We start from the raw sequence: 27822 nt of genomic DNA on the forward strand, positions 1-27822 counted from the left end.
TTAAAATTAAACATTTAAAAATAACATTTATATTCAAAAAAAAAAAAAAAAAAAAAAAAAAAACCTAGAAGAATCTTAATTATTTAATTAATATTCATCTTCTTCTTCCTCAACAATACTTCGATAATTATTAAAATATTTTCCATTATTTATATTTTTTTTAGTTTTAATTATATTAATTTTGGCATTTTTTTAAATCTATTTTAATGTTTATTTAAACTCTGGATCATTAATTAATTTATTTTCCATATATTTTTTCAATATGGAAAGTTATTTCGAAAATATTTTCCTTTTCCCTAAAGCTTTCATTCCAAAAGAATTAATCAATTCTTCATCATTTAATAAAAAAATGCTCTATCCACACATTTAATTCTATTTGAATTTCTCCACATATTCTTCTAAACCAATTTTCGTTAACCAAATGCAAACATGTTCCGTTTTCCAATCTTTTACTACACATTTTTTAATAAAATCCATATATATATTTGTATACACAATCGAGGATATTAATTATATTATGAGTAGCTTTCCATTTATTCAATCAATGAATAATCTAAATTTTTATTATCATCATATGAATTCATGCTTTAGTTGGTATTTATCCCATTCTATATGCTCATTCCTATAGTCCCAAAATATTGATTCGATTCTAATATCTCTGTTTATATATTTATTGATTTCGAACCATCTTATACACTTTCTAAATTACTTTGACCCCCCTAATAATGTATATATATATATATATATATAAATAATATTTTCATTTATTTTGTTTTGTACTTCTTCATATTCAGTTCTGCTATTTTATTAATTAATGCTTTAATTAAATTTATTTTAATCATTTTGAGATTCTAAATAAAAATTTCCTTCATCTTCTATTTTTGTATTTGTTTGAAAATGATGATCTTATCTATCTGATTTCTAACTTGGGCTTTTTTTGTCTAATTTCGGAGTTTATGTAGGTATTCTTACATCTTCACTTTTTCTTTTTAAATCTTCTGATTTATCTTTTTTTTTTTATTAATTAAAAAATTAAACCAAATTTAATATATTCCAAGAATTAAACTTTTTTTTTTTTTTTTTCTTACTATTATTTTCTGAGTCATTTTCAGAGTCTTTTTTTTATTTTTTTGGTTCTAGTAATCTTCCATGGTCCCAAAATTATTCTTTTTCCTAACCATAAGAGTCTATATATTTGCCATTACCATATTTTTTTATTTTTATAATAAGTTCCTTTTTATATATATATATATACATTATATTTTATTTTTTTATTTATATAAAAATTATCTAAGTATATAAAATTACCTATATATTTAGTATTATTATTATACCACATGGTTCCTTCTCCATGTCTCATGTCATTTAACCAATTTCCCGTATATCTTTCATTATTAGAAAAAAAATATTAGCCATATCCAAATCTTTATCCTTATTACCTTTTTTTTTTCTTTTTTTTTTTCTAAGATTATAATAAAAAAACCATATTCCAATAAAAAGTTCTCCGTTTTTAAAATATTATTTTCCTTAACCATGCTTTTTGTCATTAAGCCATCCTCCTTCATATCTGTCTCCATTTTAATACCATAATTTTCCCTTTCCATGTTTTTATCCTTAGTTATTTAATTCACCTTTTATTAAATAAAAAATAAATAAATTATTATTATTTTTTATTTAAAATAATAAATAACATATTAATTATTTATTGTGTTATTAATTTTATTAAAAAATATAAAGAAAAATTTAAACTTATATGTAAAATTATATTCTAATATTTACCTATATATTTATCCCCTGTCTCATATATTAACTATTGTGAATTATTTAATTTATTTTCATCTTATTCTATTTCAATTTTTAGAAATTTTTTTAAAAAATCCATTTTTATTTTTTTTTAATAAATAAATATATAATGTATATATATATAATTAAAATATAGGAAATTTAAAAAATTTATGAATTTCATATTTGATTTATAACTTTTTTTTATATTAAAATATTTGAGAGAATTATATTTTAATTTTTATGTATTTTTTTTTATTATAATTTATTTAAATTATTTTTATAATTTTTTTCTATTTAAATAAATTATTATTATTTTCTTTTTCAAATATAATTTAATCCTTTAATTACATATAAATATAATAAAATCATTTTTTTTATAAATATATAAACTATACATAATAAATAATTAATTTTTATTATTTTATGAAATATATTCTATTATATTATTAGTTTTATAAAAATAATTTTTAAAATTAATTATATGATATGAAATATCAATTAAATAAATTATTTTTTATATAATAAATATAAAATTTAATAGATAATATATATATTTATTTATATATTTATTTTTATTAATTTTTAATTTATTTTAAAATATTAAAAATTAAAATATCATAATAAAATTATTTATAAAAAAAAAAAATATTATAAAATTTTAATCTAATAAAATCTTTGAAATTTTCCAATGATACATAATTTTATAGAACTGTTTAATTAATTTTATTTATATTAATAAAATGAATTTCTAAACATTTAAAGCATTAATATCTTAAATTAGTAATGTTTTATTTTAATTAATAAAAATATTTCTTATATTTGGTCACTCTAAAAATTTAAAATTAAATATAAAAAAGTCAAAAGCTCATATTAATTATATAATTCATGAATTATTTATAAAATATATAAAAAATGAATAACAGTAATATAATATATTTACAAATTTTATTATGTTATATAGATAAATCATTTCAAAGTTATTAAAATTCTAATAAAATAAAAAATTAGGTTAATAAATTGCTGTATTTTTATATAAAATAAAAAAAAAAAATGAAAAGAAAATAAAATAAAATAAATATAATGAATTAATCTTCTATTATATAATATAATAATTAAAAAATAATATATAATATATTAAAAAAAATATTATAATTAAATATAAAATAAGATATTTTATTTATTTATTATTATATATATATATATATATATATTTATATTTATAAATAAATAAATAAATATATATTTTTATTTTAAATTTTAATTTTAATTTTTGTTATAATTTTTTATATAATATAAATTTATGTTTTACTAAATTATTATAATTTTTAAAAAATATATATTAATACTAAAAATATTTCATAAATAAAATAATATTAAATATTAATAAAATAAATAAATATTTTAACAAAATATATTTATTTTAATAGTTTTTTATATTTATATAAATCATTTAAATTTAGTAACTTTTTCTTTTTCTTTTTCTTATTTAATTTTTTCTTTTATTTATTACCAATTAATTTCTACCTTTAATAAAAGAAACATTTATAATTTTATTTTTATATTAATTTATAAAAATAATATTTTATTATTACTTTATCTTAATATTATTAAAATTTTTTTAATGTTTCTTCTTTTTTAACTTATTCTAAATATTTTTTTCTATACCCAATAACCATATCTACATATACATTATTTTAAACAGCTAATTCTAAAGCTCTTTCCCATCTATAAAAATAAATTATTTTATTTTAAAAATAAAAAAATACTTATAAAGTTTAATATTTAATTTTATTGCTCTATAAAATAATTTATTTTTTAATAAAGATTATTCTGCTTCAGCTTTTTTTTTTTTATAATTTAAAAATAAATACATATTAAATAAAAAAATGTTTTATTTACTATTTTTATGAAAATAGACAGATAATGCAGCTTATTTTGAAATTTCAGAAGGTAATTCATTAATATATTCAATATATTTAACTTTGTCAGCCGCCTCTATAGATGCAAGTGCGATTTCAGCTGTATTCAATTCTCTAGAATGTAAAGATACAGCTGCTAAGCAAGCCCAAAGAGATTATTCTTTAACAAACCTACATAATTTAATAGCTTTTTCCCACTTATTTTTTTCACAAAAATCAAACAAAATACTTGGATAAGGGGATACATTTAAAGTAATTAAACCTCCATCTTTTCTCCTCAAAGTAACTTAAGATCCACTAAAATTAATCATTTAGCTTATTCGGCCTATATCAGAAGATTCCTTAGTGTATTTACAGAGGCTCATTAAATCTTTATCTACATAAATTGCGTTAGGATAATACCAAGTTTATAAACGACCGTCTGCTATACAAGATAAAATGTCGTGTTTATCATTCCACAAAAAACTATCGGTCATAGCAGCTAGTTTTGTTACATCTCTCTAGGTTTTTTTATGAAATATATATATATTAGTTTTTTTGTATTTTTTTTATTATGGGTTACTTTATGAACCGGTGATAAATAAAAATCATGATTAATATCCATGAAAGCAATCTTTCTATCTGAAGCTTAATCAGTATTATTTAAATGAATTTCTAAAACTTCCAAAGAATGATCTAACATAAAATTCATTTGGTTTCCACTTAAAATATCATAGAATCTTATTATTTTAGGATTTGCACCGTCTACAATAGCAAAAACATCTTAACTTAAAGATATTTTCGAAGAATTTAATAATTCGAATTTAATTCCAGGGATTTTAGGGTTTGATATTTTTCTACCTTCATAACTGTAAATTACAATACCTTATATTGCTTATACTAGGCAAAAATAACGAGGCGATTAAATTATTAAACTTACAGCTTCTTTTATATCAAAAATTTAAGGAGTATTCCAATTCTAAAAAAATGATATATATATATATATATATATATATATATATATATTTATATATTTATATAATTATATATATGTATATGCATTTTATATTTTATTTATATAAATTTACTGTAAATGCATAAATATAACATTAAGAATGTGTAGTAACAATTAAATTTCCATAAGCCATACTCATATTAATAACTCTTTCTTTAAAATCTAACTCTTCGTGCATTTCATTTATTAAATCATTTACTGTTATTTTATTATCTTCTATTAAATTTACTTCAAAATTTTAATAAACTAAACTTCTTTCTACTACTTATCCAAATATTACATGTCCAGACCCCTTAAAATTATGTTTATTTAAAAAAAATAAAATTATATATATACATATATATATATATATATATATATATATATATATATATAAATTGATTACGCAACTTCCAGCACATATAGTACTGTCTGCTGACCATCTAATTTACATAACAGATCCTACATCAACTTTATCAAAAGAATAAGTCCATCTTAAAAATTAAAAATAAAATAAAAATATAATATATTTATAAAAATAAATAAATATATATATATATATATATATATATATATATATATTTATATTTTTATATTTATAAGTTACCCTGTTTTATCACATAATTTAAGCATTCCATAAGCTCCTACTGCGAAGAATTCTCCATTAGGTGCCCATGCAATAGAAGTAATAACATAGTCATAAGGTGCTGAGCTGTATAGGCATCTTCCATAACTATCCCATATTTTATATTTACAATCTTCTCCAGCACTCACTATTTAGTTATTACAAGGGTTCCAGTCAGTTTTAATGACTACACCATCATGGGCTTTCCATTAAACTGTTTTTTAACCAGCTTGTAGAGGTTTTACGAAAATATTTTTTTCCGAAGAATATAGTATTGTATTATTATCGGGATTCCAACATAAACTATATATAGGCTTATCAAATTAGACTAAATTACTTCTAATATTACCAGTTTTACTCCATGTTTTTATTGAACCGTCTTCACCTCCTGTAGCTAAATAGCTACCATCATGACTCCATTTTAATGTTATTAGCTGTATATATTTATTTTTAATTTTATTTTATTTTTTTGTTACAGCTGCATTTTTATGAGCATCTTTTATATGTTAATCGATTTTTCCAGTACGGGTTATCAACATGAAACTTCCGTCAGAAAAACCTAATGCTAAAATTTCATTTACACCTTTATTTGCTGCTGGCATCCAATCAAGGCATGTTGGATAATTTTCTAATGTTAAAAATTTTTCATTCTTTTTTTTTTTTTTAATTTTTTTTTTTTTTTTTAAATTTTATGATTTTATTTTACTTAAAGTGTATTACAATCCCATTTATATATTATGTTATCATCAGCAATACTATATTTTTTAAATTATAATTAAATAAATTTATTTTATTTATTAAAAATAATGATATGGATTTATTTTTTACCTGTAAACTTCGTTTTAAACAGTCCAAGATAAATCAGTTGATATTTCTTCGTGCTTCAGAATATCGTTTTTTTTAACTTTAAATCTCATTTATTTTGGTTTTATGATTTTTTTATTTATTTGATTTTTATTTTATTTATTTTTTAAATTTTTTTTTTATTTTTTCTTTATTTTATTTTTAAATATAATTATTTAATTTTTTAAAATAGTATTTTTATTAAATAAATCAAAATAGTATTTAAAAAAAATAAATAGTTTCTTTTTTTAAAAAAATAAATAAATATTTTTTTTTCAAAGTAGTATATATATAAAATATTTTATGTTGAAATTTAATATTTTACAATTAAAAATAAATACATTGTATATATATTTTGAATTTATTTTTTAAAATATAATATAAGTTGGTTAGAATTTTTTATTTTAAGTTCATTAACATTTTGTTATTTATGTATTTATAATTATAAATAAATTTTAAAATATTTATTTTATTATTTAAATATTAATATTTTAAATAAAAATTTATTTACATTTTTTATGATTGTATATAATTATTATAAACTGATAAAATTTATATTTTTATTTTGTTTAAATTTTATTAGTTTAATAATTTATATTTTAAGTTTCTTTATTATTTTTGAATTTTTTTTTTGTTTAATTTTTTTTGTTAATCCTTTAAAAAATTGCTAATATGAATATTTTTCAAATTTTATTAATATAAAAATTTACAATTAGTTAAATAGCAAAATAAAAAATAGCAAATAAAATTTTTCTTAAACATTAAAAATAATAAATTTCCTAGTTTTTTTTTAAAAAAAAAATAAATAAATAAACATAAATAAATTAAATTATTTTTATACTATAAAGAAAATTTGAATTATTGTATTATTATTATTATTATTATTATTTTTTTAAAAAAGGTTAATAATAAAGAAAAAATAAAAATTAAAAAATTTAAAATAAAATATAATAAAAAAAAAAAAATGCAAGTTTAAATGAGATAAAGCCATCATAATATAAAAAACAATCCTCTAATAAATTCTTATAACCGAAATTAAAATAATATAAACTATAACGAATAAGGTAAAAAAATATAAAAACATAAGAAAAACTATATTTTTTATCAAAATAAATTAAAATAAAAAAGGAGCATAAATTAGTAGTAATTAATTTTAAAATAAAAATTCACATCCTTTAGATAGTTAATCATTAGACTAATTTTCTCCCAAAACATTTTTGTAAAATAATCTTACATCTAAAAAGCAAACATCTTATTTATAACCTTAACAGTAACAAAAAAAAAAAACAAAAATATATAAAACTCTCAAGAAAATATAATAAAAAAATAAATTTTTTAGAGTAAAACAGTAGACAAATCAATAAAATCTCCAAAATTATTAATATGGTATTATTAATTAAAGCAATAGTACATCAAATCTAAGTACTAATAGAGACTTATAAATAAATAAATAATAATAGCCTTTAAAAAATAACTATTTTTAATCAAGTCTAAGTAATAGAAATAATGAAAATTTGAATTTCTAATAAAAGTAATAATAATCGAATATTAATAATAATGATATAATATAAAATTAACATTATTATTAATAATAAAATAACTACTAAAATCAATTTAATTAAACTCATAATAATTAAGGAATATAATCATTAAATGATATTTAAAGAAATAAAGAAAATTCTTATAATCAGCAGTTAAAAAACGGACAAACTTTTTAAAAATAAGAAATTTTTTAATAAAATAATAAATGTACTTAACCAAGATTTGTATAAACTTCTTATTCAACTTAAAACTTAAATATTTAATAAAAAAATTAGTAAAATAATTTATTTTGTATATATAATTTTTAATATAAAAGTATTTATATGTATATGTATATATATGTATATTTATTTATATGATTAAAATAAAATGATTAAAATGATAAATATATATATGGATATATATATATATAAATATATATATTTATATATATATATATTTATATATATATTAACATATATATTAATTTATATTATTTATATATATTTTTTTATTTTTATTTTTAATTTTAAATTTATAAAAAAAAATAATAAAAAGAAATAAAATAATGAGACCATTTTCAAGAGACGAAAATTTAAATAATAATGAAGTAAATAATATTATTTTTATTAAAAATTATAAATTAATTAAATAGCTTATTTTTATATATTTATCTCTTAAATCTATTTTTATTTAAAAAAAACAAAACTATAATTTTAAATATATATATATATATATATATATATATANTTAAATAATAAANAAGTTTTAAATTAAAATAAAATAAATAAAATAATAAAATAAAGACCTCGAAAANAAAAAAAAAAATGGAAAATGAATGAATAAATTAATGATGAAAATAACAATATTATAATAAATAAATTTTAATAAAAACCAATTTAAAATTAAAGTCCTTAGCCTTAAAACTACTCATATTTATAGCAAAAATAATTATAAAAAGGTAATATAGATAATTTTAACACAAATCAGAGTAATTTAAATAAATAGATATTCTAATAAAGTAATAATAATAATAATAATATGTATTAAAGTGGATTTATTAATACAAATTAATAACAATTTAATCATAATTATATGAAGAAAAGCGAAATTTTAGAAACTAAATAGTCAAATTATTTGAATATAAATAAGCCCACTTAATATTCTTAAATAATTAATAGAGGGGAATAATAGACATAATATAATTCCTAATAATAAAAATAAATTGAAGAAAAGAAACTTTTTTTAATAAGAAATAGATAAATAATAATGAAAATAGGATTCCTTGTGAAAACGAGAAAGAAAGAGTTTTGAGGAGTAAAAAAGATAGTATTTAAATGGAAAATTAAAGCTAAATTTAAGATAAAAAAGAAATGGTAAGGGGATATTCAGAAACTTCTGCAAATTAAATTAAAAAACTTAATTTTGAAAATTATAATTATGAATAAAGTCCTAAATAAAATGTAATTTTTTTTATATTTTTTTTATAGTTAAATAAAAGTTTTATTATTTACTTTTTTTTTAATTAAAATAAAAAAAAAAAAAAAAAAAAAAAATATTTTTTATTTATTTAGGAAAAAAATATTTTCTAAAATAAATAACTTCTATAAACAAACTAATCACCCTCATAATAGAATACTTTAGTTGAATAATAAAACAAATTATAATAATAGTTATAGCTTTCATAATAGAAATATTAACTATAAAATTAGTAAGCATAAAGTGCTTTATAGAATCAAAAAAATCAATAATAATAATAATAGTAATAGTAATAGTAAAAGTAATAATAATATTCAATGAATTAATAATAAACTTAATAATAAAGATAATAAATAATAGGAACAAGTTAATCTTAATATATAGGAACGCGTTAAAGCTCATTTTTATAAAAAAAAACTAAAATTAACCCAATACAACCATTAATAATAAATAAGCTTAGTCAAGTACATTTGAAAACGAAAATAAATAAAAAATACTTAAAAAATAGAAAATAAAAATTTAAAAGATGAATATTAAGAATATAAAAAACTTTAAGAAAAACTAAATTATTTAGAAAATAAAATTATGAGCATAAAAACAAATATTGACTAAACATATTAGAAGGAAAATGTTAAAAATAAAAATACAAATAATTAAAATAATGTAGAAAACGATAAATATACGAATTTAAAACAATCAAAAATTATACAATAATAAAGCAATAACTTAAATTAAGGCTAATAAAAGCAAATTTAAAAATAATAATATTAGCAATTATAGTAATAACAACAGATATAATAAAAATAATTATAATAATAATAATAATTATAATAATAATAATAAATAATAATAATAATAATAATAATAATAATAGTAATAGTATTAATAATAGTAATACAAATATTTAAAATAATCATAAACAAATTTACAAAATAATCAAAAATTATCTGAATAAAGTTAAAATAGTTAATATTCTTCTCAAATCTAAATTGATCAAAGTACTTATTCAACTTAATTTTAGCTTTAAAAATAATAGGATTCATTCAATAAATCAAAAGAAAATTAATAAGTATATGATTAAAATTAATAATAATTGACTCCTTATTAAAATCCACCTTCTAAATTAAAAAATTCATTAAATAATTTTTATAACAATACAAATTAAAAAAATATATTTAATAACTAAAATTATTTAAATAATGTAGGTTATAATTAAAATCTAAATCAATAAAATAATAATAATAATAATAATAGCAATTCTAACACAAATAATATTAATAATTTAAATGATAATAACAATAATCCTCTTAATTCTTTTGTTACTTAAGTTAGTAAAGGTTCAGGAATTCCCTTATCTCCTAAAACAGCCTCTAATATTACAAAAGTGCATAAATTAGAAGAAAAAATAAATCAAAACACTCATATTGAACTACATCCTAATTAAGGAATTCCCAAAAGTTATCTAACTTTAAGTAATTATAAAGGAAATATAAATAATGATAACGAAGTGAATAAAAAGAAATAAAATTAATAAAACATTTATTATATTCAATAAAAAAATAATAAATAATAACTTTATTATATTTCCTCTTTAATTAAAGCCTATTCTGATTCATAAGACGATAATACTTCTTTTAATTAATTAGCTAGAGACCATTTAATTTAAACTATGCAAGCTATTAATTTTTCAAAAATGCTAAAAACTACACCATAAAAAATTATTGATGATAAGAAAATCTATTTATAAACAAGAAGAGATAGTATAAATAAACTAAAATAAATTATGTATATATGAAATAAAAAAAAATAGATAAAAAACATTAGTATTTGATTTAGATGAAACACTTATTCATTGTAATGAAAATGTATAAATTCCTTCTGATGTAGTTTTACCAATCAAATTTCCAACAGGAGAAATAATTGAAGTTAATATAAAAAAAATATATAAATATATAAATATATATATATATATATAAATTATTATATATATATATATATATATATATATATATATTTATTTTAAATAATAAAATTTAAAGGCTGGTATAAATATTAGACCTTATTGCTATGAATGTTTATAAGAATTGAGTAAATATTATGAAATTGTTGTTTTTACAGCAAGTCATAGTTGTTATGCTAATGTAGTATTAGATTATTTGGATCCAAAAGGTTAATATATTTCTTATAGACTTTATAGGGAAAACTGTGTTACGACAGAAGAAGGTGTATATATTAAAGATTTAAGAGTATTATAAAATAGAAATATGAGTGATATTGTGTTAGTAGATAATGCAGCTTACTCTTTTGGTTTTTAGATAAATAATGGAATTCCTGTTATTCCATTTTATGATAATAAAAATGATAATGAATTAAAAAATTTAATTAACTTTATGAAATCGATACATTAAGTTAAAGATTTTAGAGATACTTTAAAAAAAGTTCTTAAAATAAATTAGTTTTCAGAATTTTAGGATCCAGAAATGTTACTTAGTACATTGTTTTAAGAATTAATTTAATGATTAAAAATATATTTATAAATATATTATATATATATATATATATATATATATATATATATAAATATTACTTTTAAAATATTTTTTTCTAATTTTTGTAATATTTTTGAATTATACACAAATTATTATTAATAAAATAAAAAAATATAGATTTCTTCTTTTTTTAAAAAAAAAATTTCTTATATAAAATATCTAAGTTATTTTTTAATATAAATATTTTTATGTATTTATTTATTTTATTTCTATTTTTCTTATTTTTTTTAATTCCAATTTTTATTATAAAAACTTTTATAATTTTTCTATTTTTTTATTGGATTTCTTATAATAATTTTTTCATTTAATTTATTAAATATTTTATTTTATATCTTCATTTGTTTTTTTTTTATTATTATTCAAATACACAATTTTTTTTTTTACCAAAATTTATAATTCGAATCTTTTTTTTTTTTTCGAGCATTTTTCAAATAAATAAAAAACAAAAATAATTTAAGTATTATTTTTATAAAAAATATAATTTTCATAATAATTCATTGTTTCTTAATTTTCATTTTTTTAAAAAATTTTAAAAATTATATTAAATGTTTATACATATTTATTTATCTTTTATATTAATATTCATTATTTTAAAATTAATTTATTTATTCTTTTTTATTTATTAAGGTATTAATTTAATTAAAAATTTTTTAATAATCTATTATATATTATTAACCCAAAATTTATTTTTATTAGGTTTATTATTATTCTTTTATATTAAATAATTTAATCCATAACTTTTACTAAAAATATTATTTAACCTATCCATTAATTAATTGATTATTTTCATTTTAAAGTTTTACTTTAAAACATATCATTAAATGAATATTTATATTTATTTTAATACATATCAATTTTATTTCCTATATAGTTTATTTATGATGTATATATAACTTTTATAATTTAAAAATCTATTATTTATTTTTTTGTATGGCTTTTTATTTGTATAATTTTGAGGGCCTTAATTAGCCTTTTGTTATTTCAGAAATATTTAGTTCTTACAATTAATTTTAATTATAGATTTTATATAATTACTTTGCTTATTTAATCAATTTATTTTTTAACTAAAAAATATCTTCATTTTTATATATTTAGGCTATTTATAAAATATCTTTTTCTTTAAATATAGAATTATTTAATACTTTTATTTTTAAAAATATTAAATTTATAATTTATTACTTTGTATTTTTTTTGCTTATTTATTAAAATTTGTATCAAAATAATTAAAAATAATTATAAAATAAAAGTTTCTTATATTATATACAAATGAATCTTTTACTTTATTTATAAAAAAATATATATTTTATTAAAATGTATAATTTAATATATTTTTTTATTTTTTTATTTCCTTTAACAAAAAATAAAGTTTTTCGAATTCTTTAAAATATATATATATAAATGTTAATTAAAATAAATATCATATATAAAATAATTAAAAAAATATTTTTGTTGTTCTTGTTTTTTTTTTAGATTTATTAATTAAAATTAGAAGCTAATATTCAAAATAACAAATTAATATTTTAATTATAATTTATATTTTATTCTTTTATACTTTCATTTAAATTTATTATATTCATATATATTTAAATTATCTTAAATATTAATTTTTGAATATAATCACTTAAAATATTTTTTATATTTATTTAACTCATTTCGTTATATTTTTTGTATGAACAGACAATTTTTATAATTTTTTTTTTAATAATTTTAATAAAAATAAAAATATCGAATTTAGAAAGAAAACTAAGAAAAAAAAACATAAAAAATAAATAATAAATAATTTAAAATAATTAAATTATTTAAAAATTATAATTAAAAATAAAAAAAAAAACTATATTAAAAAAAAAAAAAATCATAAAAAAATATTTTTTTTGCATTTATAGTGGCATATAAATGGATAAAATAAAAAACATTGCTTAAGACATAAAGAAAAAAGCATTAAATTTGTATTTAAATAATAATAATATTAATATATATATATATATATATATATATATATATATATATATATATTTTTATATTATATATTATATATATATATATATATATATATATATATATATATAAATGTAACTAATAATAAATAAAAAAGGAATAGAACTCCTTTATAAGTAGTACTCCATGATGCAACATCTAATGAAAATTGGTCTACAGACCCTAAAATATTACGATAGATAGCAGATTAATCTTTTAATTAGTAATAATAATAATAAAATAAAAAAAAATATAAACAAAAAAAGTTAAGATTTAGATGTAATTATATAATTTATATGGCATAGATTAAATAATAAAAATAAAAATTGGCGGAAAATATTAAAAGTAATTTTTGTTTTTTTTATATTAAAAATAAAAAATAGACTTTAAATTTAATTGATTTTTTATTAAAAAATGGTGCACCTTCATGTATTTAAATATTTAGAGACTAAATTTACTAAATAAGGACATTATCAGATTTCGAATTAATGGAAAAATAAATAGATAGAGGAGGTAGTATAAGAGAAAAAGCAAGTCAAATAGTAGTTTTATTATCAGATGAAAATAAACTTGAATATGAAAGAGATTAAGCTAAATTAATAAGGTAAAGGGTTTAAGGAAATTTAGGGGCTATAGGATCTCATGGATCTCATAATTAATATAGTAATTAGTAATCAAATTATTAATATAATAAAAGCAAAAATTCTAAGGAAATTAATAAAATTATTGATTTTACTAAAGATGATAGTGAAGAAGATGAAAATAAAAAAATTATAGACGATTAGTTGTAATAAAGAGGAAATTAATCAAAATATGATAATAAAAAGGAAAATTATGATGATTTTTCTTAATTTACGTAAAAAGATGTAAAAAGTTAATTATAATAAAATAATAATAATAATGTTTTTGAAGAATTTTAAAATTAAAAAAATTCTTAATAAAAAAATAAGTCTAATATTAATAATAATAATTGTAATATTTTATATTTACAAATTTTATTTTGATTAAAAAATAAAACAATATAATAGGGGAATAATAAGATTGGGGATGGTCAAATAATAATTAATAGACAAAATAGTAAAATTAGGATAATGATGTTTTTAATTTTTATAATAGTTAAAAATAAAATCAAAAATAATAATAATAATAATAATAATAATAATAATAATAATAATAATAATAATAATAATAATAATATAATAAACTAATAATAACAAGTTGTTTAATAAAATTGCAATTCTAATTAATAGTTTATTTAAAAATAAAATTAAAATATTTAAAACTATTAAAATAATATAAAAAATATTTAAAATTAATAATAAAAATAATAAGAATAATTACCTAATTTACTTGAACTTAATATTGAAGATACTTCTATTAAATAAAATTAACAAAATCAATAAAATTAATATTAATAATTATAATAATAATAATAATAATAATAATAATAATAATAATAATAATAATAATAATAATTATAATAATAATAATAATCATAATCATAATCATAGTCATAATAATAATAATAATTATATAATTCTTTAAATTTAATTGATTGTAATAATTTTAACTAATAACTAAATTAATAATCATAATTATAATAGAGTTAACCTATACAAAACAATTCAAATTAAGTAAATAAAAATAAATTATAAAAATATTAATTTTTTATAGAATTAATAAGATAAATATTAATTTTTAAATATGTTAAGTTAATCTTAATAAGCAATGAATTCTCAATAATATTAATTATATTAATATTAATATTATTAGCAATAATAAGAATATTAAAAACAATAAATAATGAATAGTTATGGAAATAATATTAATATGATGTAAAATTAATAATAATTATATGGATAAATGAATTAATAAAATTAATAATTTTAAATAAATACATAAAAAAATTAATAAGGATTTTTTTGAATTAGAAAAAAATCAAATTTTATAAAAATTTTTATATTTTTTTGTTAAATCTTAAAAAAAAAACATATATATATATATATATATATATATATATATATATATATATCTTTTATTTTTTTAATATACAAAAATATAAATGAATCATATATATAAAATCAATTCCCAATAAAAAATAAAGGAAAAAGCATTTGAAGCTTTTTTCATATAATATGGATCTGAACATTCACATTAATTATTTGCAAGCTAAGAAATAGTTTCTAATATAAGCCCAGTTATAAAAAAAGAAATTTAGAGTATAAAATAATGTGCGTTAGATAATAAATTTATAGGATTAGCAACTAATTAAGTTTGCTTATGTGAAAGATATTTAATTCTATCAAAAGAAACTTTAAATAATTAAAATTGGATATTAATTAAAGATTATCCAATTGATTAATACGAAGTATTTATAAATCCATAAATAGTATAAGTTAATGTAATTATATATATTTACATATATTATAAAAGTAAGATTTGATAAAAAAAGGAAAGTCAAACTTTATAGGTAGAAAAATCACCTTCTTTTTCTTTTTTAGATGCTGAAATAAAAAGATATGATGAAATAAAAATTAAATACATAAATGAAGAATTCGAAGAAAAAGAAAAAGTACTAGTAGGTTTTCAGAGTAGAGCTTATTAACATTTTCATGATCATTTATTTGGAAAAAATATTTTAAATTTAAGAGTTAATAAAGGAAATATTTCAATAAATTAGAATTATACTAAAATATTAAAATAGTTTTCAAAAGTATAAATAAATACAAAATATATATTTATATATATATAAATATAAACAAATTAAAAAACATATAAATTAATTTAAAAATAAAAACTAAATATATATATATATATATATATATATATATATATATTTATAATATATAGGTCTTTGATGATTATTTGTTTGAAATTAATATGCTTAAAAGTTTAATGCCATAACTATTTAATTAAAGGCCTTAAAAAGAATTAAATATTTCAAATGATATTTTATCTTAGTTTCCATTTGAAAAAAAATTTAAAATTAAGCTTTTAAGTTCAATTAGAAAAGATTTTAAACTTTAATAAAAATAAATATAAGAATAAAAATATTAATGAATACATATATATTTTAAATTTATCTTTATAAATATTTATATTTAAAAATCAATCTTTTATTTCATATTATATTATATATATTTAAAAATAATTATATATATATATAATAAAAAAAATTTTATTAAAAAAAAAGATAAATATTTTATTATTATTTTTTTTTTTTTTATAAATTTAAAAAAATAAATATGGAATATTAAATAGACTAAAGTTATATATAAACATAAGAATAAATATCAATAGCATCTTATAAGAAGTTTAAAATATAAAATTTAATAATTTTTTTAATAATTTATAGATTATATATGAATCTATTTGAAAACGGAACAAATCAATTAAAATTAGAAAAATAAGAATTATAATAATATATTTTTGATAATTATAAAGATTTTGTTTCCTTATAAAATGAATATGATTAATTTTATAAATAGTTTGCTGGGATTAAATCATAATTTTCTTAGTTTGAAAATAGCCTTAATTAAGTTTTTTAGGCGGTTAATGATATGGCAAAACATAAAAAATAAAATTCAAGTTCTGATGATTAAATACAAGATAATAAATTAAATTTATTTGAATAATAAAGAAAAATAAAAGAAAATGAGGAAATTAGTGAATAAATAAACGAATTATTAGATAATATTAATATTAGTACTTTTGATAAAAGTTATTCAGAATCTATTGATAATTTAAATATATTAAAATCAATGTCAGAATCTTTAAAATATTCACCATTTTTATCAAAATATGAAATAAAGTAAATAATTTAAAAATTGAAATATATATATATATATATATATATATATATATAAAAAAAATATAAAGAAAAAATGTAGAGTATTATTATCAAATTTTAGTTGAATCAATATATAATGATTTGATAAATGAAAATTATTAATATTAATAAAACTAACTTATACAATTTTTAATAAATTTAAATTAAACAAAAAAATCATGTGAAGGTTTTTTTATTAATAAGAAAAAAAAATTAGAAGTAGATTATTTTAAAAATAAAAATAATAATATATATAATTATATATATATATATATATATATATATATATATATATATATATTGTTTTATTATAGAATTAGTTAACTTAGTTTGTAAAAAAAGTAGGTAAATTAGATAATGAAAGTTGTTAATAAATTACTTAAATTTATTTAGATTATATAAAAGAAACAATTAATGAATATAATGAAATTTATAAAGTATAATAAAATAAATATAAATAATGATATTTTATATAAATATATATATAATAATATAAAAAAAAAAATATATATATAAAATTATTTTAATAATATATATATATATATGTATTTATATATATATATACATATTACTTTTATTATTTAAAATATTTAGTCTAAAAGTAGTGATAAATATACTTGCTTACATAATCTTTGGATTTAAGAAACATGTTAAATATTTTATAGTGTTTGTAGAAATAATATTTTTTGGAATTCTGAATTGGAAGATATATGTATATATATATACTCATTTTATAATTAAAATTTATTATATACAATTATAGTGGAGAATATAAAAAGCATTTTAAATGCCTTAATTATTTCAGAAAGTTAAGGATTGGCAATTATTCATATTATTTAGTAGATGTTTATTCCTGATTTAGGTGAAAAAATAGACTTTATGTTTTATAATTATGGAATACGATTATCTAAAATGTAAAATACAGATACTTGGGAAGTTTTTAAAGTTTTCGCGGTTTTAAATGTAGATTTTTGTGATGAAGAAATAGAAAATTATGCAAACGAACCAATTAAATTTATATCAGAAATAGAATTGCCTGAGAAGTTTTATTTCTATTATTTTTTTTAAAAAAAATATTTTTAATAATAAATAAATAGAATTATTTATTATAAAAATAAACAATTATTTTTTTTAAAGTAAAAAGAAAATTTTGAACAATTATTAAGAAGTTTCGGATGTAAAAGTAGATATAAATGAAGGATATAAATAGTTTTTTAATAAAACTAATTTAAAAGGATAAAAGCATTCTATTTTATTTTGGAACATTATATTTTAAATTATTGATAAATTAATATTGTATGTAGATATGGAAAACTATAAAGTTTTTTCTTATTAATTTATTTAACTTATGGAAAAAAAAATATAAGAGTTTATTATTGAATATTTAAATTCTTTTAAATAAGTAAAAACAAAAAAATTATTTTTTTTGTTTTTGTTTTAAAATAATAAAAAAAAAAAGATAATTTAAAATGCAGTTTCCTTATCAGCAGATTAAATTTTAGCTTCTTGTGCTAATATAAACACATGTTTAAATATGGGAAAACTTTCTGTATAGTATGAAGTTATAAAATTAAGTCCATAAATACATTTATTAGTCACTAATATATGGAAAGAATAAATAAAATAAGTATATGATTGTTGTTATGATATTATCTTTATTTATTTTAAGTCGAAAATACTAGAGCATATTCCTCGAATTTTAGCTGAATATGGAAAATGTTATACATAGTAACCTTCTGTATATATATATATATATATATATATATATATATATATATATATATAATTTTTTTTATATATTTATATTTATATATATAATATTTATTTTTTTAGAAAAATATTGATGTAGTAAAATATCCTAGTCAAATATTTACATTAATAAGTTAATGTTTGGAAAATATTAGAGATAATTTATATATTATTATGAATAAAAATGATATAAATTTCTATATGTTTAAATTAATGCATTCAGTTAATTTTATGTTAGAATATGTTTTATATTGGAATTATCATTAAAAAGGTCAATAATCTGAAGTATTTTTTATGGATTAATTATCTATTAAAAGAATGTATTTAAATTTTAATTAAATGAATACTTTTTTATAATAGAATGCATTAAAGATAGGACATTTTAATTAAAGTAATATAAAATAATTTATCTTTGATATGCATTTTCTAGCAATGCTTTTCAATGCCTATTTATGTAAAGAATTTAATCAAAAACTTAATAACGAGAACATTTTAAATAAGGCAATAAGTTGTTTTTGTAAAGAAAAGAAATTATAAATCACTGATTTTAATTTTAAATATTCAAATGTTAAAAACGAAGTGGAATAATATTTAGTATAATAATATAAAGCAGAATAGCATAATATGATAATGAAAGAAAGAAACTAATTAATTACTTCTTAAGATGGAAGTAGAATGTCAATAAAAGAAAAGATTTTTAATTAATCTTAAATTATATTATGAAAAAAAAAAAAAAAAAATTAAATAAATAAATATTTTTTTTAATATTTTTTTTTTTTCAATCTTAATCTTAATTTCTTTAAGGCTTTTTAGGAGCATCTTCATCTTCGTCTTCGGCTTCTTGTTCTTATTATTCTTCTAATTTCCTTTATTCTTCAATTTCTTCTTTTGATACAGAGAAAATATCCCTTTCGTAATTTGGTTTCGATTCAAAGTCCTTTTTGTTTAGAAAAATAAAAAAAATAATATGTATTTTTTATAAAATAATAATATTACGACATTTTGTCTTGTATTTCTTTCAAAATTACCACGTGTTATACATTGTCTTCTGAATTAATTAAATATTCTTCGGGCATTATTTGGTTAAAGTTTCTATTATTTATTATATTTTTTTAAATTTATTTTATAAATACATATAAGTCATCATCTGTTTCAAAATATTGTATAGCTTAAGAAAATGTAATTTATGGTTCTAATATATGAGATAACCAAAGTGGGTAATGATTAAGTGGTTTTAATTCCTTTTTTTTTATTTAATTCCTTTTTGTTTTTTGTTTTTACTGGATCTTGCTTTTCTTTAAAAATATTAATTATATCATCTGATATTTATGTTTCTACAGAACTTCCGCCTGCTTTTTTCTTTTTTGGTCCTCTTATTATTGCTGATAATGTATTCTAGAATCATTTTTTTTTATTTTCAAATAAAAAAATATATTTATATGATATTCAATATCAAATAATTTACTTTCTAACTTAATGAGTTACATCTTAAAATAGTATTCATTATTTTTTTTTAAAAAAATATTTTTTTTTTTAGGATATATATTAAAATAAATAAGGTATTTTTTTTAGCTTTATAAAATTTAATATAAATATTTATTTAATTAAATCATTTTATTAATAAATGAATTTTTTTTTAATTTAATATATATGATTTAGTTGTTTATAATATAACAACTTTTATTTTAAGAAATTATATTTTTTTTTTAAATAAAAAAAAAAGATTCTATATATAAAAAATGAATTTGATATATACATTTGTCTTTATATTCAAAATTAATTAAAAAAAAGGGCAAATAATAATATAAAATATATTATTTGTAGTTTTCTGGAAATAAAATAAAACAAAAACATATATATATTTACATAATTAATAAGATACTTATATTTATTTATTTTTTTTAAAAAAAAAATAAGAATATTTAGTTAGAAGCAAAGTTATTTTAATCTAATAATCTAAATATATAAAAAAAAAAAGAATTTCTTAAAAAAAATAAAAAATATGTCAACTGCATTATCCCAAATAAAATAAAGTCTCCAAAAAGCTTACCATAAATTTATACAAACAAACTACAATGTATATATGCCGGGTCGTGAACATTTACATAAAGAACGAAAATATATCCATATTGAAATCCAAAAAAAATTTCAAGACATAGAAAGTGAAAGAAAGCAATAACGTTTAGCCTTAATTGAATACAAGAAAAAGACTAAAAAAAGATATATCGAATAATAACTTGCATATATAGATTAATAGAAAAAAATAGGTATTTTAAATCCTAAGAATAGTCAAGAATTAGTCGAAGAATTGAAAAAATAATAAGAAATATCAAATTTAGAAAACTTAAGTTCTTATAAATAATATGTTTAATAGTAAAATTAAGGAGGTAAAGATAATCTATATTTAAGTACAGATTCTTAGACTTTAAATATTGAAAATGAAGAGGAAAAAGAAAATTTAATGAAATAATTATAAAAAATAAACGAGGAATTATAATAAATATAACAAACGAAAAATGAATTAAGTTAAATAGATTAAAAAATAGAAGAATTAGAACCTGATTATGTATTAATTACAGGCATTAAAAAATCCATAGTAATAAATTAACTGACTTATTATGAATATATGTCAAGGACTTTACATGGGTTTGTTATGCATCCTGAAACTCAAAAGGCTATTGAAAAAGTACACTACGATATAGAACAAAATATTCCAGTAAGAAGAGAGTTACTATTTGAAGTTTGTCCAGAACTTTTTGAAGCTGAAATTGACTAATTAGATAAAATAAGCAAAGATAGAATTCTTTCTAGAAGACCAAGATTAGATACAGTAATATATATTTTTAAATATTTTAATTTATATAAATTTAAGAATGAATCTTCTGTTATTAGAGTTATAGAAAAATATAATAAATATGGTGAAAAAGAAGAAAAATTAGAACCTTTAGAATAAATTAAAGCTGATGAATATGAAATGAGAGATTTTGTGTATAATAAATGTGGGGAATTCATGTTAAAATATATAGATCATTTAGCAGAAAAAAGAGCTGCTGGGTATGCTACTATTGCTTTAATTTTATAAAATATAGAATTAAAAGATGAAAATAAATTAACTACTATTGAAAAATAATTAAAGGAAGATTTACTAAAATTGAAATAAATTTAATAAGATTTTGATGATTTTTGCGAATTATGTAAAGAAAGAGCTATTTAAGAATAAAAGAAATTATGTATATAAAAATATATAAATATATAAATATATAAATATATATATATATATATATACATATTTATTATTTTTATTCTATTTAGTTGTTCCTGAATTTGTGAAACAAAATAAAATATTGGAGTAAGCTTGGATTGAAAAATGGGAACTTTTAGTTGGAAATTCTTATGAGTTTTCTGATAGTATCCTTGTCCCAGAAGTAGAATACGAAGACTAATTTGATAAAGTTTTAAAATAATAAAGAAAATATGATATTTAGGAATTAATTAATTAATGTATATATTATTTTAATTTATTATTTTTTATTTTATTAAAATATAGCTAATGAAGAATAAAAAAGATTAATTGGGGGCGATGAACCTATTAGATAAAGAGATCGTAACCTAAAAGATACTAGTTTATTGTAAAAATTAAGTGTATTAACTGATGTAATGCATTAATTACCTGAATAAGATAGAAAGAAATTAGTTTCTACATTTTAAGGTTAAATTGGGGGAAAGCAAAGTCCAGAAGAAAAAAAAATTTTACTTACCGAAATGACTAAAGTATTGTTTTAAATAATTAAAACCCAAAGAAATTTAATGTTGATTTTTGGGCTACTCATTTCAATATAGAACCTTAAAAACTTAGAAATATTTTTAATTATATATCATATGCGATTCCTGACGCTATTAATTAGAAAGAAACTGGAAAAGTTTATCGTTTTATTTATGAATGATTTATATTATTATAAAAATAAAAAATGTTTAGTCTTTTCTTTTTTATTTTTTTATACGAAAAAATAAAAATAAAAAATTAATTTTTTTCTATTAATTTAAAAATAAAAAAAAATTAATTATTTTTGCTTTTTTACTTTCAATAAAATATTTTTAATAAAAATAAAGATTCTATTTTCTATAATTATTTTTAAATTTATAATTTTTCTTTCATGTTTCCCAAGTTGTTTTTATTTAAGTTTATATATAACTAAAATAATTAATTAGAACCTTTTAGATATTCAATAAATTCAAGTACACCTTTAACTCCAATATTATTCCTTAATAAAGAAAGATGTAAAACATTTAAATTTTAACAATTTATAAGTCCTTATCCTAATAAAATAGCACCTTTTTATCCTATATTATTTCGACTTTTTTAATTATATATTGAAATATATAATTATACAAAAAATTAAATTAAAAAAAAAACTTTAAATAAATAGTTAAAGAATTTAGATTATCACAATGTTTGAAAAAATTTTATAAACTAGTAATTCCTTCTATACAAATATCATTATCACTATAATTTATATATATATATATATATTTAAATTTAATTTTATACTTTAATAATAATGATAATTTTTTAATTAAAGCATTTTTTTTTAATCCATTTAATATAAATTCTAGTCCGTTTGATTATATTTAATTCTCATTTAAGTTTAAAATCAAATTCTCTAGTTTTTGACATTCTTATATTCCTGAAGCTATATATTGTGATTATATTTCTCCTATTTACGTACGACTATTTATTTATAAGACTTATAAATTACAAGAAAAAAAAAACAAAAAAAACAAAAAAGATAATAAAATATTTTATTTAAATATACTTTAATTAAAGGTTTAAATATTTCAATTAATTTCCATTATTTTTTAGACCTTAAAATAAATCTTTTAATTATATTTTATTCTAACTTTTTTAATTTAATATATATATAAAAAAAATATTTTAAATTTAAAAAATAAAAAATACAATAAATCAATTGTTAATATTTATAAATTATGTAAATCGGATAAAATTTAAGCCAAATATTTACAAGATTATTCTTAAAGTTAATTTTTTCCCAAATTTAAATTTAAATTTGTTATTTCTTTACAATAATTTAATGCTTTTGATATTTAATTAATAGATTAATCACATATATAATTTCCACTTTTTTTTTATTTTATTAAAATAAAAAAAAAATCATTTATTTTATAAAATAAATTTTTACTATAAATCTAGTTCAAATTTTTATAAATTTTAACAACTTTTTAAACTTTCGGAAAGACTTTTTACACCTTCTAAACCTATTCCATTGTCACTAATTTTATTTTATATATATTTAATTACTTTTATTTAAAAATACTTCAATTATATAAATAAATCTTTTAATTTATTAGTGTTTTTTAATAAATGAGAAATAGGATGAACACATAAATCACCTATATTTTATTTTCTGTATAAAAAAAATATTTTTATTTTTTTTATATAATAATAGCTAATAATTTTATATTTATACCGAACTATTATACTTAATTTATCAATTTATAATTTTTATATTTATTCTGCTAATTTTAATAATGTTTCTTTTTCTGATGTAAGTACAAGTAATTCTTTAATTATTTGATCTTTTAAATCTTCTAAAAGTGATATATCTTCTTATTTTTATATAGAGATCATTTGGAAATAATTAACGTATATGTTATATATATAAAATTAACAAAATATAATAAAAATATAAAAAATTATCTTAAATTTTTATAAAATAAAATTAATAAGTATAAAATAAAAAAAAATAAAGAAAGCTTAAATAAATACATATAAATATATAAAATATATATATATATATATATATATATATTTATATATTTATTTTTATAATAATAATAATAATTTTTTTATATATTATTTTTCAAATTAATTAATAATTATATATATATTTACTTATATTTAAATTTTTAAATTTTTCTTTTATTTTTAAATTTGTATTAATAATTTATATATTATATATAAATATTTATACATTTAAATATTCTTAAAATAAATAAATTAAAGATATTTATAAGGAGAAAAATAAATAAATTTTAAAGAATAAAATATTTTTAAATATTTTAAAAAAACTAATAACAAAATATTTTAATTAATTTAATATAAGATTAAAATAAATAATTTTTTTTTTTTTAAATAAAAAAAATATAAAAAATACGTATAAATATAAAAATATATAAAAAAAATTAAATTAAAAAAAAAAAAAATGGCAAAATCTAAAAGAAGGTAATTTTTATAACTAAAAAAAAATATTAATAAAAGCATATTAACAAATAAATAATATATATAATATAAAAAACAATAGATCTGATTCATCTTCCTCTAATTCATCCTCAGCGTAAAAATAAAATATTTAAAATAATAAAAATTGAAAAAAAAAAAAAAATGAAAAAAGATCATCCAGATCATCTAGTAGTGGTCTATCTTCTTCGTCTTAATCTTCACGTTCATCTTCTTCTTCATCATCTTCTTCAAATTAATCAGTAGAAAATCACCGAACTAAAAAACCGGAAAATAAAAATTAATATACTAAACCTTTAAGTTAAAAAAGCAATCAAAATAACATTAAAAGACGTGATAATTCTTCTTCTTCCCGTTAAAGATAAATTAATAGGAATACAAATAATTATAAAAATAATAGAAATAGAAAATAATCAAGTTCTAGTAGTAGTGGCGCAAAAAGAAGAAATCCGCGAAAAGAAAGATAAAGAAGTAAATAAAGGAAAACTTCAGTGTCTAGATAATAAGATAAACAAAAAAATAATGAGGATAAATATAAAAAAAATAATAATGATATTATATAAGATAAATAATAAAGTAAAAACGATTAAAAATATTAATTTATAATTATTTATATATATAGAAGAAAATATTAAAAAAATAATAGAAAAAAAAGATGAAGATATTAAAAAAGAAGCTACAGTAGAGAAAGAGAAGCATATTATTCTCCAAGAAAAAGAAGATAATATCCATATAAATAAAGATATTAGAGAAGATACTATAGTCCAAGAAGAAGAAGTCCTTCTCCGAGGTATAATTCTAGGAGAAATAGTAGAAATAGAAGTCCTTAGAAACAAAGATCAAGATCTTATAGAAGAGATAAATAATAAGATGTAGATAAAAAATAAGTTGATAAAAAAATGGAAGAAGAAAAATAAATAAAAGATTAAGAAAATAAATAAATTAATGAAGATGTTGTAGTAAAAGGTAGAGGATTTAAAAGAGTTAATTAAGGATTGATGTAAAATATATACATAAATATGCAAATATATATATATATATAAATATATATAAATATATTTAAATATATATATTTAATTAATAATTTTTATATTTATATATATATATAATTTTATTAATTTTTATATATTTATATATTTACTTTTCAAAATATACATAAATTTATTTAATTTTTTTTTTTTTGAATAATTAAAGGGGATGGATTAATGACGATGAAGAGAAAAGCAATTAAATTCTAAAATAGTACTTTTTATTATTTTTTTATAATATTTTATTTTATTATTTTATTTTTATAAGTGATTCTATTAATTTTATCAAAAAAGTTTCTTCAATTGAGGTAATTATTAATTTTTTTATTTTAATATAATTTTTTATTTATTTCTAATAATTTTTCTTTTATTAATTAATTATTTTTATAAATAATTTTTTTTAATATTTTGTGCAATATAATTTTAGAAAATTAATTTTTTTTATATATATATTTTTTTATATATGCATTAAAAATTTATGGTTTGAAAAATTTCTTATTTTGATTAGTTATATTTGTAGATTAAATATATAAAATATTTATTAATTTAAAGAGACCTTAAAGACAGAAGTTTAACAGAAGAACTTAAAATCGTAATTATTTAAATATTAAAAAATAAAATATAATAATTAAATAAAAAAAGAATAAAAAAATTGGGAACATGATCTATTTGAAAGAAATGTAAGATCACCAAGTGATCATGTATATAAAAACATTAAATAATAAATATATAAATTTAAATTTTAATTTTTTTAATTTTAAAAGAAAGATATAAAAACGAGAGGTTCCCCAATTTTTAATTGATGAATATAATATAAAAATAAAAAGTATATATAATTTATTTTTGTTAAAAGAAAATAATTATAAAGATACATATTTTTTATTTTTATATAATATTAGAAATTATATTATTTTTTAAAAAATAAAAAATAAAAAATAAATATATATTTTTTAAAAATTTAATAAAATAATTATATAATTATAAAGAAAACTAAAAATAAATAATAATTTTAATATTTTAAATACAAATTTATATATTAAAATAAATATATTATGTATAAATTTTATATAAATTAATTTTATTTTAAGAATGATAAAGTATTATTAAATATTAGATATATAAAAAATGTATAAAAATAATAAAAGTTTAAAATATTTATATAAATAAAAAAATTTAGATTAAATAAAAAAATATAATGTTTAAATATAAATGGAGAAAAAAAATATTTATAATAATTTAAAGTAAAAATAATTTTAGTAATATAAAAAAATAATTAATTGAATAAATATATT

At 15.2% G+C, this 27822-nt stretch overlaps 4 protein-coding genes across 4 annotated transcripts, besides 70 other annotated features; 2 read left to right on the forward strand and 2 right to left on the reverse strand. All coding sequences in view use genetic code 6, as the record gives it.

Annotated features, from left to right (window-relative positions):
* The first annotated feature begins 35 nt into the window (after positions 1-35).
* Positions 36-63: a microsatellite.
* Positions 64-1108: 1045 nt separating this feature from the next.
* IMG5_038260 (radial spoke head protein, putative) lies at positions 1109-1803 on the reverse strand (the record flags this gene model as incomplete). The annotated part of the gene is made up of 3 exons (XM_004038956.1): positions 1109-1233; positions 1309-1439; positions 1484-1803. 3 exons carry the CDS (start codon positions 1801-1803, stop codon positions 1109-1111), a joined length of 576 nt encoding a protein of 191 aa, XP_004039004.1.
* A 529-nt stretch (positions 1804-2332) lies between these two features.
* Positions 2333-2378: a microsatellite.
* A 439-nt stretch (positions 2379-2817) lies between these two features.
* Positions 2818-2866: a microsatellite.
* A 16-nt stretch (positions 2867-2882) lies between these two features.
* Positions 2883-2936: a microsatellite.
* Positions 2886-2942: a microsatellite.
* Positions 2889-2942: a microsatellite.
* Positions 2943-2973: 31 nt separating this feature from the next.
* Positions 2974-3028: a microsatellite.
* Positions 3027-3069: a microsatellite.
* Positions 3070-3131: 62 nt separating this feature from the next.
* Positions 3132-6307, reverse strand: IMG5_038270 (intraflagellar transport protein, putative). Its single transcript, XM_004038957.1, has 11 exons — positions 6131-6307; positions 6009-6057; positions 5779-5952; positions 5285-5736; positions 5084-5171; positions 4772-4990; positions 4267-4662; positions 3685-4204; positions 3552-3624; positions 3378-3510; positions 3132-3309 (listed from the first exon to the last, which is right to left on the reverse strand). The coding sequence occupies exons 1-11, from the start codon at positions 6217-6219 to the stop codon at positions 3232-3234; spliced, it is 2271 nt and encodes a 756-aa protein (XP_004039005.1). The 5' UTR covers positions 6220-6307; the 3' UTR covers positions 3132-3231.
* Positions 3147-3186: a microsatellite.
* Positions 4674-4741: a microsatellite.
* Positions 5024-5073: a microsatellite.
* Positions 5197-5265: a microsatellite.
* Positions 5944-5993: a microsatellite.
* Positions 5958-6007: a microsatellite.
* Positions 5960-6007: a microsatellite.
* Positions 6236-6299: a microsatellite.
* Positions 6238-6275: a microsatellite.
* Positions 6238-6309: a microsatellite.
* Positions 6239-6273: a microsatellite.
* Positions 6246-6330: a microsatellite.
* Positions 6331-6370: 40 nt separating this feature from the next.
* Positions 6371-6421: a microsatellite.
* A 442-nt stretch (positions 6422-6863) lies between these two features.
* Positions 6864-6893: a microsatellite.
* Positions 6894-7009: 116 nt separating this feature from the next.
* Positions 7010-7034: a microsatellite.
* Positions 7035-7049: 15 nt separating this feature from the next.
* Positions 7050-7107: a microsatellite.
* An 895-nt stretch (positions 7108-8002) lies between these two features.
* Positions 8003-8045: a microsatellite.
* Positions 8046-8072: 27 nt separating this feature from the next.
* Positions 8073-8173: a microsatellite.
* Positions 8174-8386: 213 nt separating this feature from the next.
* Positions 8387-8415: a microsatellite.
* Positions 8416-8442: 27 nt separating this feature from the next.
* Positions 8443-8471: a microsatellite.
* Positions 8472-9412: 941 nt separating this feature from the next.
* Positions 9413-9504: a microsatellite.
* Positions 9505-9939: 435 nt separating this feature from the next.
* Positions 9940-10042: a microsatellite.
* An 827-nt stretch (positions 10043-10869) lies between these two features.
* IMG5_038280 (NLI interacting factor-like phosphatase family protein, putative) lies at positions 10870-11664 on the forward strand (the record flags this gene model as incomplete). Its single annotated transcript, XM_004038958.1, has 2 exons — positions 10870-11070; positions 11185-11664. 2 exons carry the CDS (start codon positions 10870-10872, stop codon positions 11662-11664), a joined length of 681 nt encoding a protein of 226 aa, XP_004039006.1.
* Positions 11086-11159: a microsatellite.
* Positions 11665-11670: 6 nt separating the features above from the next.
* Positions 11671-11729: a microsatellite.
* A 159-nt stretch (positions 11730-11888) lies between these two features.
* Positions 11889-11935: a microsatellite.
* A 1526-nt stretch (positions 11936-13461) lies between these two features.
* Positions 13462-13499: a microsatellite.
* Positions 13496-13546: a microsatellite.
* Positions 13509-13557: a microsatellite.
* Positions 13558-13663: 106 nt separating this feature from the next.
* Positions 13664-13760: a microsatellite.
* A 1027-nt stretch (positions 13761-14787) lies between these two features.
* Positions 14788-14882: a microsatellite.
* Positions 14802-14882: a microsatellite.
* Positions 14883-15074: 192 nt separating this feature from the next.
* Positions 15075-15198: a microsatellite.
* Positions 15199-15658: 460 nt separating this feature from the next.
* Positions 15659-15700: a microsatellite.
* Positions 15701-16469: 769 nt separating this feature from the next.
* Positions 16470-16517: a microsatellite.
* A 276-nt stretch (positions 16518-16793) lies between these two features.
* Positions 16794-16852: a microsatellite.
* Positions 16853-17500: 648 nt separating this feature from the next.
* Positions 17501-17533: a microsatellite.
* A 211-nt stretch (positions 17534-17744) lies between these two features.
* Positions 17745-17798: a microsatellite.
* A 228-nt stretch (positions 17799-18026) lies between these two features.
* Positions 18027-18066: a microsatellite.
* A 1170-nt stretch (positions 18067-19236) lies between these two features.
* Positions 19237-19318: a microsatellite.
* Positions 19319-20479: 1161 nt separating this feature from the next.
* Positions 20480-20517: a microsatellite.
* Positions 20518-20827: 310 nt separating this feature from the next.
* Positions 20828-20861: a microsatellite.
* A 387-nt stretch (positions 20862-21248) lies between these two features.
* Positions 21249-23176, forward strand: IMG5_038290 (hypothetical protein; the record flags this gene model as incomplete). The annotated part of the gene is made up of 4 exons (XM_004038959.1): positions 21249-21513; positions 21634-22476; positions 22559-22747; positions 22794-23176. Coding segments are annotated over 4 exons (1680 nt in total), but the record flags the coding sequence as incomplete, so codon positions are not given.
* Positions 22479-22531: a microsatellite.
* Positions 22487-22536: a microsatellite.
* Positions 22743-22785: a microsatellite.
* Positions 23177-25025: 1849 nt separating the features above from the next.
* Positions 25026-25063: a microsatellite.
* Positions 25032-25082: a microsatellite.
* Positions 25074-25156: a microsatellite.
* An 859-nt stretch (positions 25157-26015) lies between these two features.
* Positions 26016-26077: a microsatellite.
* Positions 26078-26505: 428 nt separating this feature from the next.
* Positions 26506-26610: a microsatellite.
* Positions 26528-26610: a microsatellite.
* Positions 26531-26642: a microsatellite.
* Positions 26535-26612: a microsatellite.
* Positions 26556-26639: a microsatellite.
* Positions 26557-26639: a microsatellite.
* Positions 26643-26749: 107 nt separating the features above from the next.
* Positions 26750-26792: a microsatellite.
* Positions 26793-26839: 47 nt separating this feature from the next.
* Positions 26840-26916: a microsatellite.
* Positions 26896-26933: a microsatellite.
* A 512-nt stretch (positions 26934-27445) lies between these two features.
* Positions 27446-27470: a microsatellite.
* A 179-nt stretch (positions 27471-27649) lies between these two features.
* Positions 27650-27706: a microsatellite.
* Positions 27691-27736: a microsatellite.
* A 12-nt stretch (positions 27737-27748) lies between these two features.
* Positions 27749-27796: a microsatellite.
* A 17-nt stretch (positions 27797-27813) lies between these two features.
* Positions 27814-27822: part of a microsatellite that runs on past the window's edge.

This window comes from Ichthyophthirius multifiliis (assembly GCF_000220395.1).
Source record: "Ichthyophthirius multifiliis unplaced genomic scaffold scaff_1120509249859, whole genome shotgun sequence".
NCBI lineage: Eukaryota > Ciliophora > Oligohymenophorea > Hymenostomatida > Ichthyophthirius > Ichthyophthirius multifiliis.